The sequence below is a fragment of the Dermacentor andersoni genome, chromosome 3 (assembly GCF_023375885.2).
Source record: "Dermacentor andersoni chromosome 3, qqDerAnde1_hic_scaffold, whole genome shotgun sequence".
NCBI lineage: Eukaryota > Metazoa > Arthropoda > Arachnida > Ixodida > Ixodidae > Dermacentor > Dermacentor andersoni.
In genome coordinates, this window is record NC_092816.1 from 13,739,573 (window position 1) to 13,759,614 (window position 20,042).

At 46.9% G+C, this 20,042-nt stretch overlaps 1 protein-coding gene across 2 annotated transcripts in view; it reads right to left on the reverse strand.

Annotated features, from left to right (window-relative positions):
- Window positions 1-20,042, reverse strand: part of LOC126520906 (uncharacterized) — a 91,101-nt gene that overhangs the window by 28,369 nt on the left and 42,690 nt on the right. The window contains exon 1 of one of the 2 annotated variants that reach the window (XM_050169734.3): window positions 3,142-3,544. The exons of the other annotated variant lie outside the window; for it this stretch is intronic. Within the exon in view, the coding sequence (XP_050025691.1) occupies window positions 3,142-3,274 (133 nt within the window). The 5' untranslated portion in view covers window positions 3,275-3,544. Of the gene's footprint in view, window positions 1-3,141; window positions 3,545-20,042 lie in introns of those variants that run through there. 2 annotated transcript variants of the gene reach the window in all.

Sequence of the window (20,042 nt, forward strand, 5' to 3'; positions counted from 1 at the left end):
AACCAATTCGATATTCGATACTTGCTATTCGTATTCGATGCGGGTTCGAAAACGTTGGTATTCGCCCACCTCTAATGCGGACAACCTCTGGTTATTCCATTCCCCAGTTTTCCTCTCCAATGCCCTTCTCCTAAGCGCAGCAGTTAGTTTTGAGATAATACGACTCGAGGCCATGCTGCCGGTCTTTATCCCTCTATTTTTTAAGACAATGTCTTTCTTAGCGAGTTACCCCCACTTTGCCATATCGGGCATGTTTCTGGTCTATTTCGTGGGCCGATCCAGAAGATGGTGCTGTCTGAAAATGCACGCCGATACCGAATATAGATCTCATGCCGGCAGCACCGGTGCTCCCGGTAGTATCGGTGCCGGTGGTATCACCGTGCGGCACGGGCGGTACTAGTGGTGAGGGTAGAGTTCTTGCATGTTTACTTCGTGACAACTGGTGTTTGCAGGTGCTGTCGTTAAGACGCTGCGGGCATCATAGAATTAATTATGTGGTTCCTACCCTATTCCCACTCCCAGCGATGTCGGGAAGACATTGTCTTTCATCGACGTCAACAAGAGGTTGAATTGTCTTCCAAAATTTACTTTTCTTCTTTTTTCTTTTTTACGTTTAAGCTTTGAATCCAATATGCCGATTTTATGTTGATTTCCGTACGTGGTGGAGAAAAAAAAAGTTAAAGTAAGCACCGGTGAAGGGCACCCGTCAAAACCATGGTGTGCTGCGCCACCATAAACGCTACGCAGGGCGTGTTTGCGCATGCCACCATGGCCCGTACAATTTTCCACACGTTGCGAAAACAATGTTTTCGTACACCGCCCTACCGTTGCTTCTATCGCAAATGATGTCCACTGCACGCATGCGCCTACAGTTGTGTCACGGAGGTGGTAACAGTGAAGCGGTAACGTTAGGCAAAAACGTTCCCACGGGGATACCAGTGCTTTTAGTGTCAGATCGCGATATTCGCACTGCACTACTAATAGGGAGGGCTTTACGCCACAGGGTTGCACTGCTGGCCATGAGGGACGATGCAGTGTAACGCTCAGGGAACTTTTTTTTACAAACCAGAGTTCTCTATCTGCAGCTAAATTCAAGTACATGAGCGTTTTTGTATACCCTGCTTTTTGGAATGCGACAGCCGAAGCTTGGGTTTGATCACTCAACTGTTTAGACCTACAGCGCAAAACCACGTTTTACGCTCGCGCTGTTAGTCTAATTATGTCCAACCAACTATATTCCAAATCTGCACCTTGCCTCGACTCTGTTCTAAGAAGGAGAACACCAGCCACTCTGGCGGGAGTCTTTTCACAGGTGTGAGTGCGGCGCGTGGCGATGAAAGGTGTAATCAGTGGATGCTCAATCATTTGCAGGCACATAGCAGGCACGTGGCGTATACTTGCAGTGCAGTTATGAGGGATGTGGGCCTTTACACACGCCTATGCCGCCAAAGGGGCGTAAGCGTGCGTGGATGGCTCAAAGTTCACCATGTAAGGGTTCGGCTCCTGGGAGAAACGCGGGGATCGACCGAGCACGCTGGCACCTACAGACATTGAAGCCATGATGAGGCTGTCGACCTGACTCGGCCGATTATGGCGAAAGACATTTGCGCAAGAAAGAAGTCCCGTTGATGGCGCAATTGGCGAGAGGATTGTTGATGGTCACTCGTACCTCAACATTCTTGAATGAAGCAATGCTTCAGGCTACATTTAAAGAGTGTCTCTCTCTCTCTCTCTCTCTCTCTCTCTCTCTCTCTCTCTCTCATATTTAGAGAAAAATATATAGATAAAATGGTTACGTGTCCTATTCTTCGAAAAAATGATTCGCCAAAATATCTTTTCTATGAAAGATACATTCTGTTCCTGTAATCGGCGGCACGTCAAGCATGTAAGAGGAGCCCTTTTCACAAAACCGTGCTACACCTGTCCCTTCCCCGTCCATCCGCCCTTTTATTGCGATGGACACTCTAAGCTAATACTAATACGGACACTCTAAGCGCATTTTTGCCGTCGGCGTCGCCGCCGCCGCCGTGAGGTTCCGTATAAAGTCCAAGGGCGATAACACCGTCGCCGTGTGCCCTACGCTGCAAAAAAGCGTGCAAGGGGAGCCGGTGATCGCGGCTCAAGCTCACCCACGCGAAAGAGACGAAAGCGGGGAGGAAGCGCGCAGTCTTTCGTCGCGCGCCTGGCACCCAACGCGCGAGATTGAGCCTCGTTCGCCGCACGCTTTCACTCGCACATACAGGATACGGCGCGCGGCGACGATTTTATCGCCGTTGAACGGAACCTCACGGTGACGACAGAAATGCGCCTGGAGGGTCCATATAATCGCTACCGCAAAAGAAGCTTTGCGGCATATCCGCCGCCGCCCCGTTTGAAGAAGATGCTCGTAATATCCACATATCCATTCCTACATCCCCCCCCCCCCCGCTAACGGTGGTCCGAGTTACAGCGGTTTGTCATTTCCTCTGCGCGAAACAGGTAATTAGAATGCCAGAAATATTCTTGTGCAAGTATACGTACCGCATGCGACTGCCACACGAGATTAAAGCTCGTAGGAGTAAGTTGTTCTGTGTCGTACAACATTTTTGGAGTTGTGACCAAGTACACGTGGGTTGTAATATTGTTGCCATTTGTAAACCGTAGACACTACTGGTTGCCTTTGGTACTGCCGTGACCAGGAGCGTGTGAATCGATCGTCTGAACTCGTGTTTCATCTCGGTGAACTCCTCGTGCTGCGTGAGATAACGCGTGGCGATCGCGATTTATATTATAGCGTACATTCGCGAGCAAATGTTCAGAGCCTGGGCTTGCCGGCTGAAACCAAGTGGCGCAGCCTACATGCGCGTGTTCGATCAATGCAATAAAAATTTAACGTTGCTAAGCAGCACGAGAATTTTTTTTTTTTTTCCGATGCCGTGGTTTTGAAACGTTTGCTAATACGAACGCTAAAGAAACATAGTGGTTTAACTTGGATAAATACCGTTTGTAAAGAGCAAACATTAAGTGCCTTAGAAGAATAAGCATTAAGCAGGGAAATTCGAGGCAACCCACGCAGAGTCAATAGACTCCCCGTAGTGGAATTCAAAGCTCGCGCTAAGTATGGCGGCGGCTGTACATCCAAGCAACGAATCGGCCACATACCGCATATGTCCTTGCACGCATTCTCTTCGATGCCAGTGGCTACACAGAAGTGAAGTAAGACGACGCACAATGCCATCATCGCGGCAGCCGGGGGAGGCATCGTGCCCCTATCGCGTCCATCGACGTCGCACATGTCGCGCTGCCCCGTGCGCCGCCGAGGAGGCGTTGATCGACGGCGACGGGCCGACCACGAGCGGCTCGCGCGGCGGCCGCATTTCGAATGCCGCGCTCGCTTGCGTTTTCGACAGCCTCGACGCGAACGGAACTCGTCTAGCTGCCCGCTCACGTGCGGGCTTTGCGCTACGCAGCGGACATGCGGGCTCGCCCGACGGGGGAGCGCGGGGCTCTCCTTCTCCTCCCGTCGACGACGTGCGCGCCGGAAAGGGGAATGCTCTCCTCGGACGCGATTGGGTCTGCCGCATCTTTTCCCACCTGAAAGAGCTTTAGTGAGAAGTGACCTCAGTTATGCTCTCCAATCACAATTGACTGACTGATTGATACATGCGTGCGTGTGCGCAGAGATTCAGAGGCCATACAAGGAACGCATGGCTACCGCCACCCTTTGTGCCGCCGGTGGGTGCCAGAAAGAGCAAGCTCACGCATTGTGGTATGCGACGGGGGCGAGAGCGTTTCTGACGCATGCCGCCCCTAGCGCCAGCAAGCGCAGCTGCCGTGCGGTCCGCGTATCACGTTTGAATCGTTCAGCGCTTTGCACTGGCATTATTATTAATTTTTTATTCGTTCATTTGTTCATTCGAGATTTATTCAGACAATGACAAAAGAATAAAAAAGTGCAGTTGTCTTGTCTAGGAGGCTGATAAGAATGCGCCGAATGTCTGACGAGTATCGCACTCCTTTCCCACATACGCATCACTCAGTCAACAGAGACAGTCTCATATAGCATGAGCTTAAAACAGGAGTATACCAAATCAACGGTGGGAAACCTATACACAATATTCACTTCAATATACCATCTGCATATGTACATTGGCACTGACTCTCATATTCGTACCATGGAACCTGTCCAAAATCGCAGCGCACGTGTGATTCTGTCAGGCTGTGTGTTCGCACATCTAGCGCATAATCTATGAAAACAGCTTCAGGCCTGCCACCTTTGTTCACACAGGAACCTGTCTCGTTTAGTTCTTTTTCACAAAATCTACCACAATCTGCAATTAAAGCAATACCTTCTTTGAAAGCCATCCTACGTAGCGAACAGATTTGATCATCAACACAAAGTACATGTTCCTTTGTGCCGCATAAATTTCTTCTTTTATTATTTTATTCCAAGTACCTCGAATGACTGCAACCACCTGCCCACCTCTATTACCCAACTGACCGATGTAATTGCAGTTAAAGCTACAGTTGAATGTTGTTTATACTCTTAGCAGCCGCATTATTATGTTCTGTTCCCCGTGTATATTGTCCTCCACTCCCTTCTGTAATGTCTTCGGGCCTTGAGGGTACAGAAATAAATAAATAAATAAATAATACATGCATACACACGTACATAAGCATACAACGATACATAAATATATATTAACTATGTAGCAATGTCACTACAATCAATAACAATAAAGGCATGGAAGTGGCGCAACAGCAGCAGAAGCAAAAAATAGCTGCTCATACCTAGGGGGAGAAACATGATTCGCTCTGGCGGTGCTCCGCGTTACACAGCGACCAGGACAACAGCGGGCGGGACGCGGCTCTCCCCGAACTAGAAGAGCCCACGTCGGGCTCGCGATGCGGCCGAGAGGCTATGGGTCCCGACGTGGGAGCGGCCCGCTTCGGCCTAGGAACCTAGCGCGACGTGAAGGACCTGAATAAAGTTTTTCATTCCATGCCATACTAAACTGATAAAAGTATAGGCTTATCGTTGTGTTAAGACATCTAAAAATTCATTTATTCTTGTACCATATCGATGACAACCAGGTGACGGTTTAGGAAATCTATCATCATTTAGGTCTGCTTTTGCATGTCCTAGCTAATACGTGTGAAACCTTTGTAGCAAATTATTTTCCTCGTGTTGCAAGCGTGTTCCTTCTAAATAAATTTGTGGGAAAAGGTCATTGTCATTTAGCTTGATTTTGTGCAATAGAGAAGTTACTGATATTCCATTTAATTATCGTTGTATCGTTCACACGTTATTTCCTTTGAAGAGTGGTCCTGAGCGAGCTCGATATTGCACATCTTCAGTTACTCGCGTTATTAGTATTCGCAGTATATACAGCTTGATGTTGTTCGTTTTTGTTGTTGTTCCCCATACAAGAACGGGAATAGACTATAATTCGTAGCATAACTTGTTTTTCTTTAACCATGAAGATAAAAATTGCCTTAGTCGACTATTAATGCCGATAGAACTTGAAGTATGGTTTTTCATGTTATGAACATGATGGGACCAGTTTAGATTTTCTTCGAATGAAACACCAAGAAATTTATGCGATGTAACACGCTCTGTCTTCGTCGCGGAATTTTGGATCCGTCTCGTTCTTGATACACTTGTTTCGGTGGCGGAAAATGAGCTTTTTTGTGTGTGTGTTTAGTTGGGTTTATTTACACTAAGCCACTGCGATAAATTAGCGAGTCATTTATTAGTCTGCAGCTGAAGAATATCTAATTTTTCCACCTGAACAGTGTCCATATGTATCGTCGGCACGCAAAATGATATCTGCGGTTATTTTTGCATTTCGCCCACATTAAACGTGGCGGGAATCATGCCGACGACCTCGTGCTCAACCACAGGACGCTGTTGCGACTGGGGATCCGAAGATGTCAAATGTACTTTGCTCGTGGAGGAGTAAGGGAACGTGGGGCTGGGCCCGATATCCAGGACGTTTTACAAACACGTTTATATTTACATGTTTACAAGAAAGTTCAAAGTAGTACAGAAGAAGTTCAAGTTCATTTATTTACCACATACATGGAGTTTCACATAAGTGGTTGGGGCGAGGAAAAAAAAGCTGCATTAGAAACAGCTTGGCTAGCCCCACGTCCCCGGTTCATAAGGCAGCATGGCAGTAAAAGAAAAATACATTTCAACGTCGGTGCCAAATGAGAAAACACATGATATCCACATAAAAACATATTTTACAAAAAGTAAAATTTAACTATGAACATATTTAACACCGCATGCTTAAAACAGAAGTGTTATAGAGTGTGCGAACGTTTTCATAAGAAATCTTGAAGTTATTTAATGTCTTCGGCAAGCAATAACTTAATGTTTGAAAGCCATAGTTTATGCGTGGCCGTGGCAGATACCATTGTTCCGAGTGTCTGTTTAGGCGCGAAGAAGGATTTGGTTGCAAGTTAGCTACACTGTGTAAATAACCGCGATTTTTCACAGTATCAGTTCTAAAGGAAAGTAATAAAGTGTATTCACATAGCATGTTTAATTTAATTACACTATATATAACGAATACTTCTGAAGTATGTGGATTAAATAGTAGGTTTGCAACAGAATTTAGGGCCTTTCTTTTGTAGGATAACAAGATTATTTATGGATTGCGGTGTTCCGTTGCCCCAAATTAAGTTACAATGACGCAGATGTGATGAGAAGAGTGCCTTAAATATCGAAAGCTTTTGAGGAACTGGCAATACACGCTGACATTATCTCAGTACGCCCAAGACCTTGCAAAGTTTGTTTTGTAAAAGTTCCGTATGGTGATCCCATTTCATATATTCGTGAAAAATTACACCTAGAGAGTTTGTTGCAGAAGAAAATTCAATTTTATTATTATTCAACATGAGATTCTATTCAACGCACACATGAGAACATGAGATTATTATTCAACAAGAGAGGGCACGGCGGGACCTTCGTGAGCACAACGATGAATCCGTTGCTCCTTTTTGTACAGGTCACACTGTGGACTGCGTCCATACCAGTTCGCGATTCATCGGATATCACGACAACGATCGCCGACGCTCAAGACCACGTGCTCACCTACGGAAGACGGGCTTGCATGACGAGGCCAGACCAGCCAGACATGACATCGGCGCCGCCACTGGGATATATAAGCCACGCCGACGGGGACCACATCAGAGGGCACGGAGGGACCTTCGTGAGCACAACGATGAATCCGTTGCTCCTTTTTGTACAGGTCACGCTGTGGACTGCGGCCATACCAGTTCGCGATTCATCGGATATCACGACAACGATCGCCGACGCTCAAGACCACGTGCTCACCTACGGAAGACGGGCTTGCATGACGAGGCCAGACCAGCCAGACATGACATCAGCGCCGCCACTGGGATATATAAGCCACGCCGACGGGGACCACATCAGAGGGCACGGCGGGACCTTCGTGAGCACAACGATGAATCCGTTGCTCCTTTTTGTACAGGTTGGTGTGCAACGCTCATCTATATGTCTTCGTAGCGATAATAGGCTCATTATTGTCCTGCCGTGCCTGGCTGTATGTTTGTCACTGATTGATGAAGCGTGGAATGTACTTTTGCTACTGCTGGTTGGGGATATAGAAGGGAATCCCGGACCTTCTGATATTGAGCTAATGTTAAAAAAACATGCAAGAAACCTTGCAGGCCTCGATAAACAGCGTTTGTTTCACAATCATCTCTTGAACTAACAATGAACGATAGGTTCGATAAACTAAACGACGTACTCACTGTCATTGCAAAACACACAGAACAACTGGCTCAGTTACGGCCAGAGGTCAGCTCTTTGAAAGAAACTATAAACAATCAACAGAAGTTACATGACTTGGAAGACCGAAGTCGAGGATTGAACCTTATAATTTTTGGCCTTGAAGAACCAACAAATGAGAGCCCTGGTGACTTGAGAAAGCGGGTTCTTGATGACATATTTTGTGCAAAACTAGGTGTCGCCACCAACACATTCGAACGGTAGAATCAGCGATAAACCTAGGCCTGTCTTGCTTGATTTCTTTGACTACAATGACAAAGTGTCTGTATTGAAGAATTGCTTTAAGCTCAAGAACACAGGTATATCGATGTGTCACGATTACTGTAAGGCTACGCTGACTAAGCGTTCTCATCTTTGGCGGTATGGTAAGCAATTTAAAAAATGAGGCGCGAAAAATTCCACTGGGCTATGACCGGCTACGTGTAGACAAGATATACGAATGGGACAAAGTAAGCACGCAGGTTGTCGCGCTTCATAAATCCCGATCTACACGGACATCCCACTGACCCGACACGAAAGAACTCCGAATTCTTTTGCTTATTGCCAGAGGTCTTGCGAATAAGTCTAATCAGCTTGAAGACATTCCTTTTCTTCACAACCCTCATATACTTGCCGTAACTAAAACGTGGCTTAATGATTACGAGATTATACCGCCTTCCCACAAAATAATAAGACGCGATCGCGAAGGACGAGGAGGGGGCGTGGCTATAATAACAAAATATGAAGTACAAAGTGTCGAGCTTGAGGGCATTCGAAACCATGAAAGTGTCTGGTGTAAAATCAATTACAAAAATATTTCTACCTTGTTTGGCGTGGTTAACCGGCCACCAAAAAGCAATGTGTCATACCTGGAAGCACTGGCCGCTTACCTAGAGCGCATGCTCAAACCAAATCGCAAGCTGGTGCTCACTGGCGATTTCAACTTGCCAGGCATAGACTGGAACGTACTCGCTATCTCGGGGCCCGATGATGCCGACAATGCACGCCTACTTCTCGATTCTTCATTTTTTCATGACTTGAAACAAATAGTCACTATTCCGACTCGCACCACTGCAACTGTGCAATCGATTCTTGACCTTGTTTTTCTGAAAAATTTTCCTGAAGATTACTCAGTTATTACTTCCGATGGTATCTCGGACCACAAGATTGTTCAAGCTAATCTAAAAATCAATAGCACAAGAACACCTCCCTCGGTAGCAACGTTTCATGACTTTTCTGCTGCAGATGATGCATCTGTCCTAGATGCAATGCATCTCTCACTTTTTGATTTTGAGCATGGTGGCGATGTTTCTCATCTGTGGAACGAGTTAAAGAAATTAGTGTCATCATGCATTGACAGGTTTGTTCCTTTGCGTGGAAAGATTACAAAGCGTCGGAACCCATGGATTAGTCGGGACATAATCCATCTAAAGCGACGTATTAAACGAAAAAGGAAGGGTAAAACTAGGTCAGCATTAACCGCCCTTCAAGAACAGCTGGTTACTAAATTGAAGCTTGCGCGTAGTAAATTGTATGGCCAAACTCTTACAGCTTTCTTGAAGGAATCTCCTGAGAAATTCTGGCGCTACTTGTCAGGTTCCCAACTGCGCGTGAATTATCTAAAAATTAATGGTAGCATGTGTACAAACCTTACTTTTGTTGTAAATGAATTTAACACTACTTTTCACCAAGCGTTTACAAGACCAAATGCTCAATATTTACGAACGCAATACTCTGACCCACCGCCCGTTGCAAACTCAATGCCTGACCTAGTTCTTGGTCGCGAAGGAATACTTTCTCTTCTTTTAAATATAAAGATGAAAAAGTCAAGTGGCGCTGACGGCATATCGAATGCCTTCCTTGTACGGTACTCAGAGATTGTGTCCCATTACCTTTATGTTCTGTTTAACGCATCACTCAACCAATGCTCCTTACCCGCAGATTGGCTCACGGCAAGGGTAGTTCCCATATTTAAATCGGGAAACAGGCTAGAAGCTCGTAACTACAGACCAATTTCTCTAATAAGCACATACTGTAAATTGCTGGCACATGTAATAGCTCACCATATATCTCAGCACCTTGAATGAAAACAATTCTTCGTTAAGTATCAGCATGGTTTCCGGGGGACTGTCTCAACAACTACACAATTAATTTCGGTTATACATGATTTTGCTTCAGCTCTAGATAATTGGAGACAGATAGATGCGGTTTTTCTTGACATGTCAAAAGCTTTTGATCGTGTGCCACACACTTTACTCGTTGACAGATAAAGGAATGCCGGGCTTCCTGAGAGATTGATATTGTGGTTGCGGGCTTATCTGAGTAATCTGTCACAGTTTGTGGAGTGTGCGGGTGTTAGTTCTACTGATCTGCCGATATTGTCTGGGGTTCCACAAGGTTCAGCGCGTCATCCTCTGTTGTTTTTAATTTATATAAACGGCATTGCTTCTAACATCGATAATTCTGTTACAATAAAATTGTTCGCTGATGACTGCGTGATGTATAGTGTTGTCAATAGCTCCTCTTCCCAAACACTACTGAACAATAGCCTCTGTAAACTCGCGGACTGGTGCGAACGAAACGGTATGCAAATCAATTTTGATAAAACAGTTGCCATGACAATGACCACAAAGAAAAAGCCACTGTCTCATACGTACCACATTGCTAATAAAACTATTCAATCGGTAACGTCTGTCAAATATCTAGGACTAACTATCACAAGCAACTTAAAATGGGACAAACATTTGAAGAACGTTTGTACAACAGCGTTCAATAAACTTTGCTTTTTGCGCAGGAAACTAAGACTCGCCGTCAAGTGTTAAACCGCACTTTGGTTCGACCAGTCCTTGAGTACGCTTCCGCAGTATGGGACTCATACTACGTTAAGGATATCGCACAAGTAGAACGAATTCAGCGCCTCGCTGCCCGATTTATTGTATCTGACTATCGGTCTTCATCTGTTACTGACATGTTGAAGCGACTGAATCTGGAACCCCTCCGTGTCCGCCGAAAGATTGCGAGACTAAAAATGCTTTATTTGATATATCAGAACAAAATCGGTCTCCCGCGCGAAACTTATCTTTCCCGCTCACAACACAGGTCTTCTAGAAAAAATCACTCGAATGTTATCCGCCCGTACTTTGCGAGGACGAAAATGTTTCAGAAGGCTTTTTTCCGCTCACAATTGAAGAGTGGAATTGTCTGCCAGCGTCTGTTGTTGATTGTGCAAATGTAGATTCCTTTGTGAAATCTTTGTCATTGCACTTGATGTAACCCTCTCCTGCTAGGGCAGCATTGCTGCCTGCAGTATTCTGAAATAAATAAATAAATTATAAGAATGAGTGAGCTCATAAAGTGGGGATATAGAGCGAAAAAGAATAGCTTTAGTTTTTGCGCAGTTAATTTGTAAAGAATTTCTAACTGTCCAGCAGCATATTTTTTTCTAATGTCAAGTTAGCTAGATTCACGAGATCATGCATATTTGTTCCTGAAAAGACTTGTATCATCAGCATCGATTATGTATTGGGCTGAAGGGTCAACATTTACAATATTGACACGTGTACTTCCTTATCTTTATCGGGCGGCCACTTCTCACCGCCTAACAAATGTTATCGCACAGCGCAGGACGCGCCTGCATGTAAAATAAGTTTCTGGAGTGTTATCGATGGTTCCGTTCACTGTCTTTCACCGCAACTTGTGTAATCTGAGGTGCAATCGGAGATGGTTGTTTGGCGCGTTCGTTCGGTTACCGGCGCGCGCGATTGGCCTACTCCGCGCCGACGTCGCCAGCCGCGGGGCGCGGCCACGTTTTTGGTGACGTCAAAATGACGACATGCTCCTGTCAATCATCCTCCCACCGAGCATTTCGTCTGCTAGGCGCCGAACCCGACGGGAGCTGGGAAATTTGGAGCGATCATACGGCTTCGCATGGCGCGCCTGGTGGATTGGATTGGATCAAACAGGCGGCTACGTTAATGGCGCTTCCGTTGGGAACTTAGGGGCCGAATCTTATAACGGTTCGGTTGGGGAACCGTTCCTTTGGCCTCACCTGATTGGCCGAAATTTTGATTACGTCACAGGTCGTCAGAGGCAGCGGGGCGGTATCGCAATTTTTGAATACGTCACTTCTGTCAATCATCTTCAAAGCGAACCGGTCGTAGGAACCGGCGAAGGGGTAGTCCGCTTTGGGTTCCGTTGCTGTGGCTTGGCTTTGGCTTGTGACCCTGGCCGCGCGCGCCGGTCGCGCTACCCCGGAGACACGCGGGCGTTGCGCGCGCGTGCGTTGGTTGCTTCGGAGGCTATTACTTGCCTTCGTCGTCTGCTTGGCGTTCCTCTTTCGGTGTCGACCACGGCTGGAAGCGCGATACGCGTTCGAAGAAGTGACGGATAATGAGTTGCACCGCCCTTGCTGGCTTTCTAAGTAAGCCTTTTGCAGGCTACGCTATCAAATGGAGGGGACTCAGGTGCAAGCGTACGAGTGGCCATTCCACGCAGAGGAAGGAATATTGCGCGCTGCGGTTCATCGCCACCGGCCTGCAGCTCTCAGAGGTCGGTCGGACGTGAAGCATTCATCGGAATGACCTAGATCTCTGCTGCCGACACTGTCCACAAAGTTGCTCTCGCAATTACTGCGTTGGCCGGTTGAAGGGCTGGGTCAGCTTTCCCGTGACCTCAGCTTCAAAGCCAATGCCAAGGAGATATTTGCATGGTGAGATCGAATTCTCAGTGCTATCGCCAGCGTGAATAGCTCGCAGATCGCCGTTCAGCAGTCAGAAGGGTTCAACCTAGGCTGGTTCAGCACTTTCTTCGTTCGGCTGATAAAACTATACAGTCAGGACGGGAAGATATTGTGGAGATCTCTTATTTGGCTGCCTTTTTTTTCTCTGGTTCGGGAGTGCCGCACTTTGTTACTCAATTTTACGGCACAGCGATCACCGTCAGCACCACACTCTTCGATTTGACTTCGCGCAGGCAATGCAGGGCCCGTGTATCGTAATGTTCGATTTCAAGTTCCATTGCTTTTATCACGCGACGCGCAGTGGGGCTTATCGCAGGGACAGCGGCAGCGCGGCGGCGAGCGAGGTGAAGATCTTCACCTTATCACTATCGTGATAAGGTGAAGATCTTCAAATGCTGCTCAAAACTAAAAAATTCAGGATATTCTATCAGCGAAGACTTTTCACGTCCTCTCAGGGAAATCAGAAAGAAACTATGGGACGCAACTAAAACAAACCGTGACAGAAAGGAGAAGGTCTTCTTAATGCACGACAAAGTAAGCATCAATGGCCAGCTTTTCAAATGGGATGAGGAAATAAACGACTTGGTCGAAATAAACAAAAAAAGTGAGAAGAAAATAGAAAAAAACGGAAATGCGAGCAATCCATCAAAAAGAACACGCAGCTACCGATAACCCTATTAAATATAAACGCGCGCAGCCTTCTAAATAAGATTGACCACTTGGAAGCTACCCTTCTCGCCTTTAATCCAGATATTGTTGTGATCACTGAGACTTGGCTGCACTCTGGCGTTCGAGATCATGAAATCGTTCCCCCGGGCTATGTCATCATTCGCAAAGACAGGGAATCTAGGGGTGGGGGAGTGGCCTTGGTCTTAAAACGTGATCTACCCTTTACGCAAATGCCTGACATTCCTGGTGTAGAAGCCGTTTGGTGCAAAGTTCATTTGAAATGTAAATCTGTTAATGTGGGCGCGGTCTACAGGCCACCAAATGCTGAAACTGTGTATTTGGATCTTCTGTTTGATTACATGTATAAATATGTCTATGGCTCTGTGATCATATTAGCGGGCGACTTTAATTGTCGGCTAGTTAACTGGAATACTTTAAGCTCAACTGATGCAACAAGTAAGGCCATGTATCGTATCCTATTCACTTTAGAACTTGTACAAATTGTTAGAGAGCCTACTCGTGAGCAAGGATCATCCAATTCTATACTAGACTTGGTGTTTGTTAGTAACTACTTCAGAATAGATGATTGTAAAGTTGAAGTGTCAAAAGGAATTTCTGACCATGAAACGGTACTGTGTACGCTGTTCTTGCCAAACTTGGGTCGCCAGCGCGGTCCGACGAAATATGTGCGCGCATTTAACAGAGCGAACGACGCGGCTGTTATGACGTATCTTATGCATGAATTTAATGATTTTTATGATTTGTATGTTCAGAGAACGTAACTGTTGACGCCTTGTGGGTACAATTTAAAGAACACGTGATGCATTGCATCACAAATTTTATCCCTTTGAAAAAGAAGGTAACATGCAAGCACAATCCGTGGATTACTCGAGAAATAATCCACATGAAACGGAAAATTAATAGGTTAAGGCAACGAAATGGGCAACGACCAAACTCAGAACTAAAGGTAAACATAATTTCGCTAACAAAACAATTAAAGAATAAAGTACGCGAAGCTAGGAAACAATTTTGTGGCAATACACTTAACAACTTCATTAAAAATTCGCCGGCCAAGTTCTGGAGGTATTTAAACAGAAAGAATGTTACTGCTAGTTCGCCTACACGTGGAAAGCAGCAAGCTGACTCATTTAACAATTACTTCCAGTCGATATTCACCGCCGATAACGGTGTTTTAGGAACATTAGCGTGCTATAGTAATGAGTCTACACAACTTTCTGGCGCTCCGGCCATAAGTGTACCTGGGATCCTTTCTCTGTTGTTGAACCTAGATGAAAGAAAGAGTTGTGGTCCTGACGGAATTCCAAACTGCTTTCTTAGGCGCTATGCCGAACCAATCAGTGAATATCTCTACCTCATATTTTCTAAGTCACTTCAGGACAGCTGTCTGCCCGCTGAATGGAAGGTAGCAAAAATTGTGCCTATTCACAAATCAGGCGACGTAACGTCCCCGTCCAATTACCGGCCTATATCCCTCACATGTACCTGTTGTAAAATTCTTGAGCACATCTTGTTAAAATTTCTTAAAGAACATACTGAGACTAAAAACATCATTCACCAAAACCAGCATGGCTTCAGAGCAGGGTTGTCCACTGTTACCCAACTGGCAGAAATCTTTCATGACCTCGCAGAGGGAATCAATCATCAAAGTCAAACTGATATAATTTTCCTTGATTACTCAAAGGCTTTTGATCGCGTGGCACATGCTAAACTGAATTTCAAACTAAACAAAATACTTGGCGATGGTCCCGTTACGAGGTGGATAGCCAGCTACTTATCGGAACGCCGACAATATGTGCAATACAATGACCATGCTTCTGATATCGTTCCGGTCATTTCTGGCGTGCTGCAGGGCTCTGTGCTAGCACCATTTTTGTTCATTTTATACATAAACGACATAACATACCACGTTGATGTGAAGGTGCGTCTCTTTGCGGATGACTGCGTGCTGTACCAAAAAATAAACACTCATGCAGACCAAATAAGGTTAAACACAGCTTTCGGCAACGTCATAAAGTGGTGCAATACATGGCAAATGGCAATCAACATGGAAAAAACTGTAGTGATGTCTGTCACAAATAAGAAAACAAAACTTAATTTCCCTTACGGTACTGGCAACGGCGTTCTCAGAACAGTAAATGAAAAGAAATACCTTGGTGTGATTATTTCGGATAATCTCAGCTCTAAAACCCAAGTACAAAACATTACCAAAAAAGCAATGAACAATTTATACTTCCTTAAGCGCACCTTGCGCTTTGCGACTTCAGATACCAAGTTACTCGCATATAAAGTCCTTATCCGTCCAATCTTGGAATATGCAAACGTCGTCTGGTTTCCATATATGCAAAAAGATGTACACATGCTCGAATCAGTTCAACGAAAAGCTGTTCGTTTTATCTACCGTAGATACCGGCGCACTGATTCTCCCACAGAGCTGCTTTCCAACGCAAGCCTAGACACCTTATCAAGCCGCGTCACGCTCCATAGGCTCACGTTTCTTTATCAATTAATTCATAACGCATTTAACATGGATCCTGCTACTTACATTAGTTTTAATCGTTCTAGAGAAACACGTCACAAGCATGACTTTACGATTAATGAATACTCTTGTGCTAACAACACATATTACTTTTCCCTTTTCCCTCGAGCCATAAGAGAATGGAACGGCCTAGATAAATCTATAACTGCGCAGGATTCCTTGAACAAGTTCGCTTAGCTCGCTGCCTTGTCAGTCTTGACAACAATCCAGACTTGATGATGACGTTCAGACTGTATTGATTTTGTGTTGTTGCCCACTCGGTGCGTAACTGGCATATTACTGTACTGTATACTGTTTGTATTATTGCCCGCTTGATGTGTAACTGGCGTATTACTGTACTGCACTGTATTCCTGTATCTTGCTGATAAATCCACTCCTGTAACAGTCCCAGTGGGACTAACAGTATGTTAAATAAAAATAAAAAAAAAAATGTCCGAGCCGATGACGAAGGGCGAAAAAAGATGGAAAATTGATATAGTCGGCTAGTAAAGGTGTCCCTAAGAACCAGTTCACGATTTTGTCGCGCTCGCTACTTGAGAAGTGCCGGCAGTGCGTTCGTGTTGGGTGCATCGTGCGAGCTCCTGGTAGCAGACGACATAGCGCTCATTTACGCTTGCGATACCGCCTGTCGGCTGAGAATAAAAAAAGAATGACATTAATAAATTACTTCTGCATTGCGTAAACGCCCGGCACCACACGTTTATACTTCAGAACTTGGCGTATAATATTTAATTTATATTTTACATTTATTTAGCAAGCAGAAACATTCTGCAATTCCTCGATTAGCTCGTCATATAATGACGTACACTTCAGAGGTGGCACCCTCTCATCTATTGGTCGCGTCCTCCCCTTCTTCCACCGCCGGCTTGGGAGTGGCACACCTAGTGACGTAAGCGGCAAAGCGAACGGTTCGTATTCCGAACCGTTATAAGATTCGGCCCTAGGTTGTTGCGCTGGCGTTTCTAGAGGAAAGAGGAGAGCGAGTGGCGGTGCGAAAAGCGTTTGAATAAATGGCAGAAAGTGAATTCCGGCGTCGTTTTTGTTTCTCGAAACAAATAATTCGTTGGTTGCACAGAGAAATCGACCCCATCATCGGTGCCAGCGAGCCACTGGAATGTTGTCGCTGCCTCTTGAAAAGTGCGCCACTCTTCCCGTCGTCTTTCTTTTTCTTTTTCCTTCTCGCTGTGCGCGACACCACCTAGGGACGACGCAAAGAAAGTAATAGTTATAAATTGCAGTAGTCACACGTACTACTATTTGAAAACGTGTTTGGGCTTGAGAAGAAAAAATAAATTTTTTTAGATAATTATTTCATTCATTTGGAAGACGAGAAACATTTGGTTTGTAGTATACTGTCTGCAAGCAGACAACAAACGACGGAAGTAAACTTCCGGGGAGGTCATCGCTTCCTGATTGGCTGCTCTCTCCGCCCCGCTGTCACAAATTTTGCATGCTACAACTTTGTGTCGTTGCAGCAACTGAACAGAACACGTATCGAACAAAATATCTCCGATCGCGCCCCTGATTGCATGTATGCGCGACACGAATAGTGTAGAACTTTGTGGAAGACACGCGGGTCCCAGCGGTTACTCTGGAACATTCGACGACTGATCTATAAAAGCCGACGCGCTTGACCCGCTGATCAGATTTTCGATGATCGCCGACCGTGTTCGCCGCTATCGTTGTGCTATAACTGTAGCCTGTTTTTGTGGGCACAGGTTCTCCCAATAAAAGTTAGTTTTGCCTTTCACAGTATTGCTACTGTGTTCTTCATCGTCACCACCATGTGGCATCTGGTGGAGGTGCTTTTCGTTCATGTACCGGACGCCCCCGACAAGCCGTGATCCAAGCCCGGACCGCAAAGCGAACACCAACGTAATCCCGGACCATCGAGCAAGCCGCCGTCTTCAACAGCTGCCCCCGGAGCACGGACTTCTACCTGAGAAGACCAAGAAGATTGTGGCCAAGGAAACTCCAATGGCAGCCCCAGCGTCCCCCATCGTGCTGCAGCAGCCCAGGGAGCCTCCGACGTTCCGCGGTTGAACATTCGAGGACCCGGAAACCTGGCACGAGACGTATGAGAGGGTCGCTGCATTTAACAGCTGGAACAGCAACGACAAACTGCGACATGTCTTCTTCGCTTTGGAAGACGCTGCCAGGACGTGGTTCGAGAACCGAGAAGCCACCTTAACGACCTGGGACCTTTTCCGAAGCGGCTTCCTGCTGACATTCACAAGCGTCGTACGCCGAGAACGAGCCCAAGCACTACTAGTAACGCGAGTGCAGCTGCCTAATGAGACGATGGCTATCTTCACGGAGGAGATGGCCAGTCTTTTCCGGCACGCCGACCCGGAAATGTCGGAGGAGAAAAAAGTCCGCTTCCTGATGCGCGGCGTCAAGCAAGAACTTTTCGCCGGACTTATTCGTAACCCATCGAAGACTGTAGCTGAGTTTTCTGCAGATGCATCGATGATCGAGAAAACTCTGGAGATGCGCACCCGGCAATATAACCGCCAGGGGCTCACGCCGCAGTACGCCATCCAAGGACTGGGTTCCGACGACTTTCAAGAGACCATCAGGGCCATTGTGCGCGAAGAACTGCGCAAGGTCCTGCCTTCGTCGCAGCCTCAAGTGGCCTCGATCGCCGACATCGTAAAAGATGAGGTTCAGCGATCGCTTGGGGTTCCTAAGGTGCAACCTCAATTACCGCAGCCCCAGCCAGAAGCGATGACCTACGCCGCCGTCGCACGCCGTCAAGGCCCCCCCCTCCGCGACTTCGCCAGGGCCCTGTAACGCCCTGTAACCTACGCGAGGAAGACTGACATTTGGCGAGCCCCCGACCACCGCCCGCTCTGCTATCACTGCGGAGAAGCCGGCCATGTGTGCCGCCGATGCCCATACCGCGACTTGGGACTGAGAGGGTTCGCCGTCAACACGCCGCGTCCACAGCTTGGGGAGCGCCCACGTGACATCGCCGATTACCTAGCCGGCACTCGGTGCAACTCTCAACGACCGTCCCTTTCGCCGTCAGCAGGCCGCTAACTGTCGCCGCAGCGCCGTCCATACACTGGTCCAGCCCGGGGCCGGTCAGCGAGCCCATATCCGGAAAACTAAAAGCAGCAGCCGATGGATCGAGGTGCTGTTGCCGTTCGTCGAACTGACGAAGATCCTCCGCCACCGACGAAGACGCCGAAGAAACTACCTCGACGAGATAACGCGACACGCCGCCGCACCGACGAAGTGTGAAAGCAAAGAATACGACGACGAAAGACAACCTGACGACGTCCCATACAAGCCACAGGTCAACGCGACACAGCCGTGATCCGATGCCAAGACCTAACTGTAACGCAAGACAAAGAACCACCGACCTCGACGTGCTCCTCGACGGCCCCGCAGTCACCGCCTTAGTCGACACAGGGGCCCATTACTCTGTCATGAGTGGACACATCGCCGCCCAGTTGAAGAAGGTTAAAACTGCATGGGAAGGCCCTCAAATTCGGACCGCTGGAGGACACCTGATTACGCCGACTGGAATCTGCACGGCAAGAATTGCCGTTCATGACCGGACTTACCCTGCCACCTTCGGTATCCTCCAACAATGTTCACGCGACGTCATTCTAGGCATGGACTTCCTAAACCAACACGGCGCAGTCATCGACCTGAAGTCGAAGTCGATAACCCTGTCTGAAGATCAAGCGATACCGCCGGAGAGCTCTCGTAGTCACCATGCCTTAAGCGTGCTCGAAAGTCAAGTCAGCATCCCGCCTCGCTCCAGCATTGTCATTTCCGTCGGCACCAAAACACCTGCCGACGTAGAAGGCGTCATCGAGGGTGACCAGCGTCTACTGCTAGACCGTGAAATTTGCGTCGCAAGAGGGATCGCTCGACTCCACGGAGGGAAAACGGAAGTGATGCTAACCAACTTCAGCCAAGAGTTCAAGCACATCAGCAAGGGCACGACAATCGCGTACATCGAGGAAATTGTGGAAACGAGCAATGCTTTTGTCCTCTCAGATTCTGCCGCATCTACCCCGCCGACCATAGTCCCCGAACCAGACTTCGACGTAAATCCAAGTCTCCCCATGAGCAACCAGCAACAGTTCAGAAGTCTTCTCTGACGATACAAGGACTGCTTTTCGACTTCATCGAAGATTCGACAAACACCAGTTGCACAGCATCGCATAATAACCGAAGAGTGCGCTCAACCACTCCGCCAGAGCCCTTACCGAGTTTCGACGCGAGAACGTGAAGCTATTAGGCAACAAGTTGACGAAATGCTCCGCGACGACATCATCCAG